Genomic DNA, 16,443 nt, shown 5'->3' with positions numbered 1-16,443 from the left:
TGTAAACCTGTTGTAGGAGACTGCAAAACAACACTAGGAGATTTTAAAATAGCATAATAGGGGCACTTTATTTCATGTGATGGCAAAGCTGAATTTTCTTCAATGCCACATTATTCTTCGGAAATCATTATAAAATGTTGATTTGGTGCCCAAGAGACATTTCTTATTATCATACATATTGAAATGGTAATTTTTTTTGACTGCACTAAAGCATAAAAATACCATAATTTGTTTGCAGATATTTAGGAAACATGCTAAGTCCACATAGTTCTTTCTCCGAAACACAATGTTACACAGTTACCATGTGATCCCGCCCACTGCCAATTTACCCAATAGTATTTCGACACCCCGGGTTGCCAGGTGCCAAAAAAAACCTGCGTATTGCAGCCATGGAAGCCAGCAAATGAACTGGGTCAGAGATCGCAGATTCTACGCAACCTAAAAAGCCTATTAGGCATATTAAAACGCAGATAAATCAACTCATAGACTTACAGTGTAAGGCTTGATGCCTTCTATTATCAATTGTGCTCGTTCCTGTTGTGTGTCCTTAAAGGGACTGTGTGTAGCTTTTTAGGTATTTTATTATCTAAAATCAATATTTTTATTAATAAATATGCCCTCAATGATGTACAAATACCTATGCCAATGATCAGACTAATCCTCGTAAACGAAGAATTTATTATCTTTATATACATGGGACGGGTAGGTCCACAGAGGCTTCCATGTAGTTCCGCCATCTTGAAAAACTATAATAGCAGAGAGGGACAAAAAGTACTAGACCAACGCGTTTCCACAACGCGTTTCGTTCAGAACCAGCGTCACGTGACTGAAGCCAGCAGAAGCGGAGGAGCAGAGCAGTGAGAGGCGCTTGTCACTGCCGCGGCAAGTTTAAAAGGCTGCACTGCACGGTTATTTATACACCGTTCATTCATACATATGCTGAGTCACAGGATAAGGAGTCCTCGTCGTCGAAAAAGTCCAAAATAGACCATAAAAGGAAACGTGACCAGAGATTACAAAAACAAGGGTTAATGTCGGGATAGCTAATGCAGGAGAAAGCTTTTAAAAGAGACGCTGAAGTTTCCTGCTTTCTTCTCGACAGGTAAGTCAGTGTTACGGTCTTAATTACAAGCTTTTTTTTTTTTTCATTGCTTGGTTGTGTACTTTATTATATAGACAGAAGAACATTTATAGTAAAAGTTAAACAGGCTCTTTGATGAATAGCAGCTATTGAGTAAAGTAACATTAGAGAAGTTTTTTATTATATAGACAGAAAAAAAAAACTATATAAGTTTTTTAGTATATAGAGAAGTACTTTATTATATAGACAGAAGAACATTTATAGTAAAAGTTAAACAGGCTCTTTGATGAATAGCAGCTATTTAGTAAAGTAACATTAGAGAAGGCTCTGATGATGATGATGATATCTAACAATGCACGTACTTCAAAAAATATAACGAGTAAAGAAGGCTTTATTACTACTAATTACCTTAGTTAATGTTTTTCACAGTCAGTAATTCATACTGTAACATTCTTTTTTCGTTGTTTCAAGTTTCAGTTTGTTTTAAATAACAAACCTGTTCACCCGAAGAAAAACTCAAAGTGCTATTATAAGACATCCTGTCATAGCTTTTTGGTACATAGCGGCTACCGTAGATGCAACACGCATTTGAAAAAGTGAGGCGCTGGAGAGCATTATTCGTTTGAATGCAAAATACAATTTCACCACTAGATGGGAGAAATTCCTACTTACAGTCCCTTTAATCTGGCAACCCGCTTGAGCATTTCTCCAATTTTGGACTGAAGTACCAATTTCAACCACTAGCTCTCAATATTATATACTGTACCTTTAATATTACATACCTTTAATATTTTTTTGGAAACTGTGATACTTTTTTGCACAATTTTTGATGAATAGAAAGTTTAAAAGAACAGCATTTATTTGAAATGAAAATCTTTTGGATCAATATAAAGGTCTTAACTGTGACTTGATTTATTTAATGCACTCCTGACTAAAAGTAATAATTTCTTTCAAAAACAATAGTGTTGTAGGATATGTAAACAAGGAACAAGCAAGCAAAAATATACAAATTTTCAACTCACTCTGAATGAGCTGTTCACAAACTTGTCGCGCTATGGCGCGGACTGCGGCCTGAGACTGTATGTCACCCTTCAGAAAGAAACAACATGGGATTAACACAGGGGCGTCCAGTGTCACAGAATTTCTGTCATTTAGGTTAAATCATTCTGTCATTACTGTTATAATCATTTTAACCCATTGGCAAGAGTACGAACATCACATACTAGGAAAGCTACAACAAAGAACATATATTGCCTGATTTGCCTGATTTTACGGTTTTCTTTATGCTGGCTGCAACAAAGAGAGCTGCAAAAACTCAGACAATCAATAAAAAGGCTGTTTGCTCTCAAAGTCTGGACAGTTTCATGAGGATGAGCTTTAGGGTGGTGAATTTTGATTGGATTCAGAGTGTTTCTGTGATTCAGAATGACACCAACAGAATGTGTTTCTTCATCTTCAATAGGTCATTCAGATTAGTGGCAGATGAATACAAGTGGATACTTTTTTCATTGGCCTATTTCTAAGCCAGATCAATGAATGTTTTAATGAAAATTATGTAAGCAATGTTTATGTTAAAAACGTAAAAAATAAGAAATTATAATTTGGCATAATTTAAATACGGATATGAAAAAAAAAAAAAAAAAGATTACTCCTATTGCTCTCTCTTATAATTATGATTTAGTTTCTAAAAAAAACCCTAAACAGGCAGACAAAACATGGTTTATTTCAGCCTCAGCATTATATTAACCTAATGTAAATTGCAAAACAAATGCAAAAGCTAGAGAAAAATCAACAGTTCCTTTCTGATTTGCCTGATTTTTTTTCTGCTTCACAAATTGTGAGAGTCAGATTTTTATCAGTCTGCCAGAAAAAAAGTGAACAATGAAAGCAGAGGAATAACTAGCAGTCGCAAACTTAGAATTGTATATTAGTACATACATATTTTAAACAGATTACTGATGCAATTATTAGAATGGGCAACCATGTTGTTGCATGCCAAACTACAGGAAATAATGATAATAAAAATAAAATAAAAAACAAAAAAAAAACTATTTTGACCATACTCTTCTGTGTGCTAATGAATTTTCCAACCCACTAGCATCAGCATTAACACCTAAAAAACAAGCATTCAGCCTGGATTAAGACCACAAACTGCTGTGACAAAAAAACCAACACCACACAAATTCGCTTTAGCTGCTTTACAGGGAGGCTAAAAGCCTGTACAACGTGGGTGTTTAATTCAACCAATTTAACACTCTTCACACACCCTTTGTGTGGTGGACGGTGCCACAGCAGTGAAGAAATCAGAATAAAAACACAAATGCATTGTTGTGTGAAAGCTCTGGACCGAGTCTTACTGTGAAGCTTGATAGACAACTTAAGCTGCACCAGTATTACACTTAATGCTCCCGCAGCGGCTAAATTAAAAACCCCATGCATATAGAGAGAGTGTGAATAAAAGAAGCTATAATTCAACACTGCTGCTGTGATTTTTATCAAGAGGCCTGTCAGAAAGCTGCTTAATCCTGCCTCTGATAAAACACCATTATGAGTGTCACGTGCCACCACCCCAATCTAAACTCCATGACAGTTTAGATGCAGACAGTTTAGGAGACTCACTCTCTCTCCTCGCTCGCCTTTGGTGCCGGGAGTTCCCTGCAAAAAGAGAAAACGAGAGTGAAGACAAACATTTCTGAATTCTTGGCGAGTCACCGATCGGAGAAGAAAACGACAGAAGAAACACAAAGACATTAATGACTGTTTGGAGAGGGAGATTTGAATGTGAGAGCGGACCAAATTGATCACGGAGCCAAAGGCATAAAATGGATGCATCGCTGACCTAATGTGTTGGAAAACAGACCAGGATTCGTGGCCAGAGCGTCGTGGCTGCTAAACAATTCTGATATCATAACATCTGGGTAAAAATGAGATGTAACCCTCACTGGAGGATCTGGGGTGCATAGACACTCACCATGAGTATATGTTACATTTGTGCCAGAATGTGTGAGAATATGATCATAGTTTATTTAAAGTACTTCATGTAATTTCACACATCAGAACAAGATGTTATGGCGCTATATCTCTATTGTAGTAGAATTAACAAAGCCCTGCTCTAAACTGGGTTACAATCATAAACCTGTCATCTTCATGACGATCTCTCTTCCAGGGCATATAAAGGGAAAGATGTACAGGTTTCAAATCAGTGTTGAGAGGCCACGCTGCATTCGAGCTCTGCAGATGTTCCTCAAGACTGCCGTGAAGCATATGGTTCTACTTTACAAATCTATGAGAACAAATGCAAGGTAATAGAGCTCCAACATTAATGCAAGTGTCACTCCCTCATGTGCTTCTAACAAACAAATGAGAAATAGACATTTCAGTCAGAGCCTCTGTGTAAACAATACCTGAGGTTTTTTAGGTCCCTCTCTCTCTCTCTCTCTCTCTCTCTCTCTCTCTAACCTGTCAGACTGTATATGGTGTACATTTTTCAATAAGCACTTCACAGCCCAAACTCTATAGGATATACAGTATCTCATGTGGAGCTGTGCACTCCAGAATACATAAATGACTTAAATCATAATAAATACTGTAGATCAATTTCTAGCTTTTAAACCTATGGTCTTTTTAAAAGGAAAATTCCCCCTGCTGAAATGATCAGGCTAGTCCATGCTGGTTAGTGCAGGTTTTGGTGTTACTCTGACTCAAGGGTGTCCAATCCTACCCCTGGAGGGCCACTATCCTGCAAAATTTAGCTAATCAATATTTGATATATGATTACTAAAAACTTAGGGCAGGTTGAAGCTAAACCCATTGGTCCTACATGAGTGGAATTTGACACCCCTACTCTAGATGGAGGACCATCATAATCATTCTGTTCACCAAGAAATCTTGTTTGGAAAACCATCAATGTGCTAAAACTATTCTGAGTTGTCATAATCGAAATACACACATTTAGATTTTTTTTGTAACTTTTTATATATAAAAAGAAAACACGAACAAGCTGGAAAATATATAGCTAAAAAATAAGTGAATACGATAAAAAACATTACTGACATTCTGACTTGCAGCACAGAAAACTAAAAATGTGGGATGTGCAAAATCAACAAATGTAAGACCAAATGTAAGGAGGCAACACAGACATGGTGAAAGTTCTGTCAAGTGGCCTGAACCGTCTTGCGCTGGCCCCGGACCAGCTGGCCATCCTTATTGTTGAGCCCTGCCAAAGAAGGCTTTCTGGTTAAGCCTAATGAGAACACCAGCAAGCCAACACCAAAACATGCTGGTCACCAATTATGCTGGTCTTTTTTAGCAAGTATATTCAATATCAGTTGCGTGGGATACCAAAGGACCAGTTTGCTTGACTTCATGTTGACATATATTGTTTGTTTTTTTAATTCTGGTTTCCCTTCCTTTTCATCTTTGGTCTGGTGGTCTGGTACCTCAGTGAGAATAATGTTGGAATCTGACTCTCAAGATAATGACTCAGTGGCAGGACAGTCTGCCAGAATTCAATGTTCCTTCTACTAAACTCCACAAAACCACATTTATAGAACTGAGCTGAATAATATCAGTACGCTGAAGAAACCTGAAGACATGACCAGCAGTCTACAGCATTCTGAGTTCAGTTTGTTCAACATGACTTTAATGCAATACTCACAGGTTGCCCCTGATCACCAATTTGCCCTGGTGGTCCACTTGATCCTGGAACCCCAGGAGCACCAGGGCTACCCTAAAATGAGATATTGAGAGGACAAAAAGTTAATGAGAAAGACTTAAAGAGTCTAGTGCAGGTGTGCAAAAGTCAGTTCCTGGTGGGCCACAGTCCTGCAGAGTTTAGTTCCAACCCCAATACACATACCTGTAGTTTTCAAATAAGCCTATCATGTTACATACCATTGGGCCTGGAGGGCCCTGTCGTCCCTGGGGTCCATCTTTACCCAGTAGACCCTAAAAAGAAAGAATTTCTGATAATCACTATGTTATGTTTAAAATACAAATATGTAGAAAATCAATATAAATACAGCACAGCATCTTCTTTTAGCACAGATTATTAACAGTAAAACCTGGAGGTCCCAATTCTTCTTAAGGAAATCTAAAGGAAAGATTTACTAAAGGAAAGAACGTAACTTTTTTTTTGCTTTTAAAAACACGAGATGTAGTGCAGTGGAGTAGAATGAAAAACTGCACATGATCTTGGGACACATTTTTAAAAATTTAACAACTTTGATATGCCTTTAAAAAAAACGTGGGGCTAAAAAATGTGGCTCACTGGTCAAAAAACAATGCTTTATCGCATCCTGATACAGAAAAACTGGTACCTGTCAGTCTGCAGGTCTACCTTCTATACTTTATAACATATTTGCCCAGTTTACAATGGAACAAAGTTTTAATTAAGGTGGCTAAATGTAAACAAATAGCTTATTTTGTTGTTTTATTTCCTTCGAGCTTTTGATTCACAAGCAAATGACTCTCAAACTCACAAGCTGAATCAGTTTGAATCAGCCAAAACTCACTGAATCCATCAGTGACTCACTAAATGAACAGCATGTGTTCAACTCTGGCTGACCTATACATTCACAGAATGAACCCTTTTTTAGAACCGTTCAATAGCAAGCGAATCCAATGCAAAAGACCAGATCCACAAACGCTAACAGCAAAGTAATAGAACAGGTGGAAATGAAGGAGTAGAACAAACTCCTCTTGAAGATCCATTGCACTACTGTTTTAATGTAGAATGCTGGGATGCACCTAAAGTACCTCAGTAGGGGATAGAGACTCCACAACAACAACTAAATGTCAGATCTGTCAGCGCAAATTATATAATATGGTTCTGGCTGCTCTTTTTAAAGCCAGTGATCCAACTGAGTCTAAGAGTTCTTCCATTCAACATGCTTCATTGCCCTAAATATCAGGCTCTTTTGGGAAACAGTCCAGTGGAGGGAAGGGAAAACAATGTAACATTTAAAATGCCTCAAGTGTAGCATACTTTTGGAGAACCACACTATGTGTAAAGCCTCAGAACAGTTCTGGTGCACGCAACACAGTGCCGTCGTTAGCGGGCGAAAGGTGGTGATGATTTTTCCCCAGCTATGGCCCTGAAGCAATATCTGCAGTCCCATATGAGTGCTGGAGGTCACAGAATAGATCGATCGATCGATCGATCTATCTATCTATCTATCTATCTATCTATCTATCTATCTATCTATCTATCTATCTATCTATCTATCTATCTATCTATCTATCTATCTATCTATCTATCTATCTATCTATCTATCTGTCTGTCTATCTATCTATCTATCTGTCTATCTGTCTGTCTGTCTGTCTGTCTGTCTGTCTGTCTGTCTATTTCTTATTGCCATCAATGTTCAAAACAGCTGCTTAATTTTTTTGTGGAAATCATGAAACATTTTTTCGTCAGGATTCTTTGAGGAATAGATTTCAAAAGAACAGAGTTTACTTTTTTAACATTGCAAATTTGGATGGGTGTGTGTGTGTGTGTGTGTGTGTGTGTGTGTGTGTGTGTGTGTGTGTGTGTGTGTGTGTGTGTGTGTGTGTGTGTGGTTTATATTACATTGTGGGAACCAAATGTCCCCACAAGGATAGTAAAACCTGAGATCACCTCCATTGTGGGCACCAGCCAGCCACGAGGGAAATGGGTTAATAAACATACTAAATTATATTTTTTTGAAAATGTAAAAATGCAGAAGGTTTTCTGTGATGGGTAGGTTTAGGGGTAGGGTTAGTGTAAGGAGATAGAATATACAGTTTGTACAGTATAAAAACCATTAAGTCTATGGAGAGTCCCCACAAAGATAGTGTGTGTGTGTGTGTGTGTGTGTGTGTGTGTGTGTGTGTGTGTGTGTGTGTGTGTGTGTGTGCGTGTGTGCGCGTGTGCGCGTGTGTGTGTGTATTACTGACACCAAATGTTTGAATGATTCTGTATTCAATATTTTAATTTAGATAAGATGAAAAAGAAACAAATCTAGTCAAAAAATAATCAAGGCATGTTTTTCGCCAAATGAACACAATAAAAAATTTAATCATTTTCATCTATATTCTCCAATATAGACTTTAATTAGATCCTCAGAAATTAATCAAACTTATCAACTCAAACTCTTTTTTCTGCATATATATCAGAGATGTTATTGAAACATTTGAGCGATAGTCACAATGTTGCTTCATTTTATATTGCCAGCAAAATCATTATAAATGTACTGTGAATATTCAATATACTGCCAAGCCCTAGCCAGAACACACACACACACACACACACAACCTGATGTCAAACTAGAAAGTTCATCTTTTTGTACCATGCATTGGACAGTTGTTCTAGTGTCTCCATGAAGTCCATTTGTAGGTGAAAATCCCAGAAGTATCGAATAATTTATTCAGTACTTTATTGTGTGCCACTTCCAGATAAGACAACTCATTAGTTAACCTTGGAACAATAATAATATTCTTTACAAATGTTCTTTTTAGAGATTATCATAAGTTCAAAGCCAAACATCTGCTTTCTTTGTTAAACTGTCATAGTGAGTTACTGTGAATGAAACCACAGCAGATTTATCCCTCAAACTGCTTTAAATAAGCTCAGTAAGCAGCAGTGTGGTCTGAACACCTCCATTTTAGCTGCTTGTTTTTCTTTTCCAATGCAAACTGACAGATTTATTCAAACATTTTCACTCATGCTGCTTATTACAAAACAGAGATGACGAACTTGCGCTGTCTCACCAAGACATTAACATTTAATTACACTACACAGCTTTGGGAATGGTAATCGAATAACCACCTCATGCATATTTTTCATTACAGTTCACAGAATGAGTCTAGTGTTCCTTTTGTCAAGTCTCCAGTGGCGTTTAATCTGTATAGACTACTATTTACTTCTAGAAATGGCCATAATAAAGTTTAAACACCACTTTATCTGTGATGACACATGCAGCTCAAAACACCCAGACTAAGAGGATGCAATTATATTTCACGTTTTACACGTGAGCTCATACCAAAATCACCTCAAGAATCTGAGAATCACAGGTGTGATTCCGTAATGTCAAATAAGGCTCTGTTCACATGTTGCTTCATTTGGTTTGGAGGCGAGGTACAAAATCAATAATGAAAACAAACACGTTCAGCGTTTATTATGACAGTCTAGTGGGACAGATCTGATTAGTTCAGGTTGTGGTGTTATTGACTAGTCCCTTAAATTGAATCTGTGAGTCAGGGCTCTTTCAGCGTAATCAGATCTGCTCAGACACAGAAGCTTCATTACACGGCAGGACTGGGTTTACTTAATATCACTTGGTCCATCAAAGTTAACATTTGTATTATTTGTGCATTAAAGAGTTAATCATGCATTCATTGTTAAACCAAATAGTGCTCTAAAAATGAATGCATTAACGCAAATTTAATTTAAATTCGGTAGTAATTTTAGTGGACCAATTGAAGTTTGAAGTACCACTTACATACGCAACCCAGGCTCACTGGGAAAACGTGCTTGTGGCGTAATTTCTTACAATATTTTATTGCGTCTTGTTATTGTGAGGAACAGACCCAAATTCAAGCCTTTATTCAGTGATCTTCATCTCTATTCTCAGCAGCGACGGTAAAAGTCAAATTTCGCACTAATTTTAAATGTAAAAATTGCCGCTTCAAGAAGCTTTATGACACTATTTATGGCAGTGGTATCACAGATTGCTCATTGGATCTCGCTTGCTTCGTCACAGATTGTGACATGCCGTGTTTTGGGTGATGTGCGTATGAATGAGAAATGAGTCAGCTATTATTAGCTTAAATTCTGCTCTGTAACTCATACAAAACTATTATATACCAGCCGTTAGAGAGGATGTGACTGCAACACATCATCATTTGGACATTTGTGCAATAACAAAAATGTTCTGTACCTGTAAATGCTACATATTAATTAACTACGTATTAGCAATGAGACCAGGCTGGAATATCACACAAAATCATTTGTAATTGTACAAAAAAGAAATGTCATCATCATACAGTATAGTTTGAAAGAAGTTACAAAAGTTGCTTACTCTTTGTCCTGGAGGTCCATCTCGGCCTGGTCCTCCACTGGCACCTGGTACACCCTTAAAGTAAACAAACAAAACATCTTAATCAATGACGGAAATAGATGTTCACAAAATGTTTGGCATTTGCTGAGTAATAAATGTTCGGCCCTGTTGTTTCACGTGGCCTTCACCATACACAGAATGTCTTCCATTCTCACCGGCTACAGTATTGACATTGTCTAAGTGCTCAATCTCAGAGTTGAGGAGGTAATCGAAAGTGAGGACAGTTTGTGTGGTCTGAGTCATTGTGATTTGAAGAGCTGCTCTGCTATGATATCTTAGATAAAAATAACATAAACTGTCCTTGAAGATCTGAGTTGGTAACCAAAAGACTGTGGACTCTTGTGGAACACAATAGAAGATATTTTGAAAAAATGTTTGTCTAAAATCAATGAGGTCCAGCGTTGTTTTGGACCCCATTGATGTTAATTGTACAGACAAAAACATGAAAGAATAAAACATGAGGAAAGATTCTTCAAAATACCTTCTTTTGTGGTCCACAGATGAAATAAAGTCATACAGGTTTGGAACGACATGAGGGTGAACTATCATTTAAATCACTAAATCCACAAAAAACAAATCCGCATTATGACACAGTTTGAAATGTCTACCTCAGACGTCACTGCTTCCATCTCACACAGATAAGCATTTTCAATCTATCAGTTGAGCGTTTCTCTGCTTCACTCTGCTTCACTTTTTTAACAATCCCACAACCCCCAGCTGCTCAGCTCATATAGAGTATGAACTGAAAAAGCCTGTTCGTCTCACAGCCTTCCTCTTCATAATGATACAATATTTCATCGCTTCAGCTACAATATTACAAATTCAAGACATTCAGCTCAACACCACCCCATATATCAGCACCACACACTCACTGTCGCAAAGGCTAAAACGGGCTTCGGTTTATCACGAGTGGACTCGTAATTCTGAAACTGTGTGTGAGGGCATTCCTAACAGTATTTTATACTGGGCTCTCAGTGCCAGCAGCAGAGACAGACTGAGGAGAAGATGTGGCGCATGATATGGAGGACTGGAAACCAGCAGCCAATAAATATAATTCACAGGCTGACAGGATAGATTAGCCCTGAGTGAGAACTCAGCGTCTCTTCTGCAGTACAGCAAAGACCACTTCCTCCTCACTGCCAACATAACTCTGAAAGAACTCAATACCTGGTGCTAATGGAAGCGAGGGTGTGGATGGCCCCTCTGCTTAAAGGAGGATATCCATCTCAAGCCAAGAGTGTATTTGTACTTTGACCACTGGAAAGGCCAAGATGTTCTTTTCATCACCCTATAGACTAGAGAACTCCAGGGGATTTTTCTTGAGTGGTTGTCACTGGCTTCACATCAAACAGTCATTCCTCAACAAATGGAACTGTCACTGTGAATGTTTTAGAAGCCTTTTGGTGACACTTTCAGCAGAAAACTAAACACCAGCACTTGTCGCAGGAGATGGAGAATTTTAACAAGCTTCTGAAAGAGTCTTTGGAAGCATAAAAGTCTAAAACATCTGCTTGAGGCAAAGGTATGAATTCCATCCTGCCTGTCTTTTGAGTTTAGGCATTTTAGACTCTCCCTAAAATTAGATTGTCAATTGACAGTTGTCAAACATGTATGATTAGGCAGTAGCGTGTGGTGGATTGGAATGAGTAGGTAGAGTCGCTTGTCTGGGTTTGGGTTGGGGATATGCACGAGTACTCAAGTTATTTTTTAATTAAAATATTTTCATTATCTCAATGATGGACATTCCTGCCCCCCACACACCCCTGAGTATTCAAGTACTCGTTTTTGAAAACTATCACTCTTAATGAAAAATTCAACCCTAGTTTGATTCTACAATGTACACTACCTTTCAAAAGTTGGTCGGTAGGATTTTATAATGTTTTTAAAAGAAGTTTCTTATATTCACCAAGGCTGCATTTCTGAATTTATTTGATAAAAAAATACAGTAAAATACTGTGAAATATTACACAATAATACCGTTAAATATTCTGAGTGTCAAATAATCCTTCAGAAATCATTCTAATATGCTGATTTGATGCTCAAAATTTTTTCAATCAGTTGTGTTGCAAAATATTTTTGTGGAAACTGATTTAAAAAAAAAAAAAAAAAAAAAAAAAAATCAGGATTCTTTGATAAATAGCTCATAAAAAGCTAAGCAAAAGAACCAATTGTTTGAAACAGAAATCTGTTGTAACATTAAAAATGTCTTTACTGTCACATTTGATAAAATTCATGCATGCAAAACTTTTGAACAGTAGTGTAAATTATAAATGAAACCTCTTCAAGTCCCATTTGATGTTTGCACAAATGTTTCCCAGTTAAAGCCACATGGAACAGCTTTACATTTTGGGACAATCAACAAGAAACCAATACTATAATAATAATATTGAAAATTAACAAAATTCATGAAGTTGCAGGGAATCTGGGGATACACCTTTAAAATGAACCCAGCTGAATTGTTGATTAACTCAATCCCCGCCATTGAAGGAAATTTACATAATTTATGAGACAACCCTTCCCTGCTATTGACGGAAATTTACGGCTTTCCGTGTTTTCACTGTTATACAGTAGGTGGCACTATGACACATCTTCTAAAAGAGTACTGAAGACATGTGAAGAAGAAGCAGAAACAAGCGAAAACATATTAGCAGATGCATATGAAAAATAATGCGATCATCAACATTAAACAGTGTTATCGAATGAAATGTCAACCCAGGAAATAGTATAGGACTGTGCAATTTAGGGGGTGTTGATGGACTTGATCTACTTCATCTATGTTTTGATCATTTTTCTGAATCTGATCTGGATGTAGCCTTAAAAAAAAAAAAGCTTTTTGCTCAAAATGTTGCTTTTTTAATTAAATTCTTGCTATTAAAAACAGTAACGAGTTAAAACTTGGTTAGTGCTACACAATCCGCTACACAGTTACAGCCAAATTGCCAGTTGAAAACTGATCAAATAATATTTGTTTTATATTCTGAAGATGAGAAATTCCCAAAGTCATTTCTAATAAATCATATATTTCCTCCTGCCGGCTTCAAATGTTTGTAATTATTTCACAGAAGCGTATCTCAGTTCCAACACTTCTCCCTAGCAGACTTCCTGCGCTAACAAGCAAGTTTCCATGCTGAGTTCAGGAGAGCTGAGTAATTCATAAAGACACTAGTTGATTCTATTAGGCGGCCAACTGAAGGACATTATCTATATTTGTATGTTCTCTTTTCTGTGAGCCAATTTTCTTAAATTCAAGATAAGCTGCACATACAGACACACACATGCACGACTTATCAGTCATGAGCTACACATAAGCAGACACTCATGGCACAGTGATAATTATAACTCTCTAACAGAGGGGATGGGGTTAGCTAACGAGAGACTGTGTGGGTGTTATAAAGCTGTCGTGAGTGCTGATGAGACATCCGGGCGATATATTTTTTCCGTACCTGAGGACCTGGCAGACCTATTTCACCCTTTTCTCCTTTCTCTCCTGGAGCCCCCTGAAGAGAAAGAAATTGAAAAAGAAAAAAGGCAAAATTAAAATAAAGATGAAACAAACTCTGTGTAACAATCCAAGAACTCAGAAGAAATGAAGTACCCTGGAAACTTACCGGTGCCCCCTGAATGGACAGTCCATTTGGCCCCTGAGGACCCGGTGGCCCCTGCGGTCCTGAAGGTCCGATCTCACCAGGTGGCCCTTGAGGCCCCTTGAACATAAAGTTTAGACGTTATCTTAATAAACATAACTTCATTATAAAATCATCATGGTTTCATTGCCGGGTTTATTTTCCTCAATATAATTACGTAATGTTTCAGGCCTACCACCAGCCGGGCTGCTGAAACAAAGTGTGAATGCCCTGCAGTCTTCTTCTCCATCAGGAATGCAATAATCAAGGAAGCAAAAGACACTTGTCACAGTCTAGCTTGTGACAAACTTCTTATCGATGGCCATTTAAACCAAGTTTACGTAAAACTTTGGAGCGTGAAATATAATAATGCCTGCCCCAGCATGGACTAGAGCATAAAGCATTCTGTGCATGGACACACACATCTGGAGGGGCATTACTGTAAAGGAAACTACAGCTGGACGAAGAGATACAAATAAACAAAGCAAGCTCTTAGAAAAATCGGAGCGAGTGAGATTTACTCACTTGCACAATCCAAAAACAACATGAAGGCACATGCATTGTGTGTATTTCCACATTTTAAGATGTTGTCTATTTGGCAAATCATAACAGCTCTGGGTGGCCCTGCATATGGGATACTGTGGAAGCATACTGTATGTGTACTTTACCGTCAAGCCTGGCTCCCCCCGATCTCCTCTCGAACCTCTGATACCAGGACCGCCCTTGGAGTCAGACACACACAATTAGATAAACACAAATTGAAAGAGTCTGAATAAACAAATACATTTTCTTACTGACCAGAGCTGGGGTACATGTTAAGACAGCAATTTTAAACACTTTTTCTAGCTTTGATTCAAAGCATAGTGAGCTGCCTTGATGCCTACATGGGCAGTGTGCTAACTATTATGGATCCTCATATGGGACTGATTTGGAACGCTACACCACAAATGAGACTCAACTAGCAATTGATTTCAACAGAGTTTGATGTTAGCATGTTGCTATGGTAACCGCACAATACTCTAATACGGTGGTTCTCAACCAAGGGACCGGGGTCCACTAGGGGGGCTCAGCAAACTTTCAATTTATTTTCAAATGTTTTATACAATGAAAGTCAGATGTGGCTAAAACAGCATTGGACCCCATTGACTTTCATTGTATGGAGGGGAAAAAGGAAAAAAGGAAAGTACAGTATATTGCAAGTTTTAAATGACATGAGGGTGAGTAAATGACAACATAATTGTGATTTATGGGTGAACTACCCGTTTAAGATGCCTATCTTTCAGAACTGCCTTCATGCCTATGATTTTTTTAAATGTCCCCTATAGACCATTTCAAGGACGTAAACAATAACATTCCGTTGGAATGCTACTGCGCATGTCTGGCCCTGAAGCATTTCCGGTGGCGGCGTTTTTAAATCTCAGGTCTGTGAAAACAAGCGCGTAACTTTTACGTCTAGCGAAAAGGCAACAGTTAAAGTATTTCCAAAAACTGAAAATAAACGATGATTGGAATTACCGGACCCTTTAAATAAGACTTTGATGCGTATACTTTTTACACAGAACAACGTTTGCCTGAGTAGTCCGATTGGGTGTTGCGGCTGCTTGCGTGTACACGAGAGATGCGATAAAAGCCTAACTTATCGCAGTCTGGATACTTACAATTAATTTCTTAGCAGAAAGGTTGGGAACATTCGTTCGTAAAATGTTGATGACATCTGTCTTGTGTTTGGTGAAGATGAAGCAAGTCAAACAGCGTCAAAAACGTACTTATCATGGTTTGTCTGGGGAGGTTACGAGTGGGCATTTCACTTGCATTTGTTGGCATATCTACGCAAATATTCATATTTGTACAGCGCTATTCAAAATACATATCGTTTCAGAGCAGCTTTACAGAACATGCATGTATATTACAACGATAAATGTACGCTAGTAAACGGACTTCAGTAAAAATCGCTTTAAGTTATGCCAGTACTCATTTCATTCGTTTCCAAATGTGTGTGCTTAGTTGGGTGAAGTGTGTTGCTGTGGAACGGTGTGCGAGAGGGTTTAAATGTCCTATCTGAGCCCCTCATGTGGTCACAAATAAATATAAGGTGAAAGCAATGTAATGCTGGCTGTCTTTTTTTTTCTAATGCATAAACCTGTATTAGTAATTTAAGAGAAATGTATACGTGAAGATTAATAATTGTAAAATTAAGAATAAAACATACAGAATATACTTTTTAGGTCCTTGAAGGGAAAATGTTATTTTATGGTTAGTATAGTCACATACAGATTTGCTAGCTGTGTGTGTATTTATGTAATCAACATTTGAAGTGGATCAAAAAAGTTAATCAAAGTTGTCCTAAGACAAGAACGGGTATTGTTCAAAATTAATGTTAACTTTGATGAAAGGTTTTTATCCACTTCAAATGTTTACTACTGTATATATTTAAAAATACATAAACAAAAGAAACATCCTCTCACTTTTAACAGCTTTTATTTCCAGCAAATTTCTTAATGTGTAAATAAATACTTGTATGAACATAATCTGCTTCAACAACTGAGACAACAACATAAAACACATTTCACAGACTTTTTTTGACAAACAGAAATGGAGTTATGAGTCCCTGAACAAAGGGGGTCAATATCAATCCTCAAGGTCTCAAACACATCTGGGG

The 16,443-nt window shown here is 37.6% G+C and overlaps 1 protein-coding gene across 5 annotated transcripts in view; it reads right to left on the bottom strand.

Moving 5' to 3' along the window:
• Nucleotides 1-16,443, bottom strand: part of col14a1a (collagen, type XIV, alpha 1a) — a 139,477-nt gene that overhangs the window by 7,962 nt on the left and 115,072 nt on the right. For 3 of the 5 annotated variants that reach the window (XM_084088320.1, XM_084088318.1, XM_084088319.1), the window contains exons 37-45: nt 14,453-14,506; nt 13,981-14,025; nt 13,770-13,865; nt 13,605-13,658; nt 10,123-10,176; nt 5,975-6,028; nt 5,739-5,810; nt 3,701-3,736; nt 2,104-2,170 (exon numbers count right to left, since the gene is read on the bottom strand). In XM_084088320.1, coding sequence (XP_083944446.1) covers nt 2,104-2,170; nt 3,701-3,736; nt 5,739-5,810; nt 5,975-6,028; nt 10,123-10,176; nt 13,605-13,658; nt 13,770-13,865; nt 13,981-14,025; nt 14,453-14,506 — 532 coding nt within the window. The remainder of the gene's footprint in view (nt 1-2,103; nt 2,171-3,700; nt 3,737-5,738; nt 5,811-5,974; nt 6,029-10,122; nt 10,177-13,604; nt 13,659-13,769; nt 13,866-13,980; nt 14,026-14,452; nt 14,507-16,443) is intronic. The other 2 variants (XM_084088322.1, XM_084088321.1) reach the window with 1 other exon arrangement.

Source organism: Abramis brama (genome assembly GCF_963993115.1).
Source record: "Abramis brama genome assembly, chromosome: 17".
Taxonomy (NCBI): Eukaryota; Metazoa; Chordata; class Actinopteri; order Cypriniformes; family Leuciscidae; genus Abramis; species Abramis brama.
The sequence above is the reverse complement of the archived record's forward strand: the minus strand, read 5'-3'. Positions and strand labels throughout refer to the sequence as shown.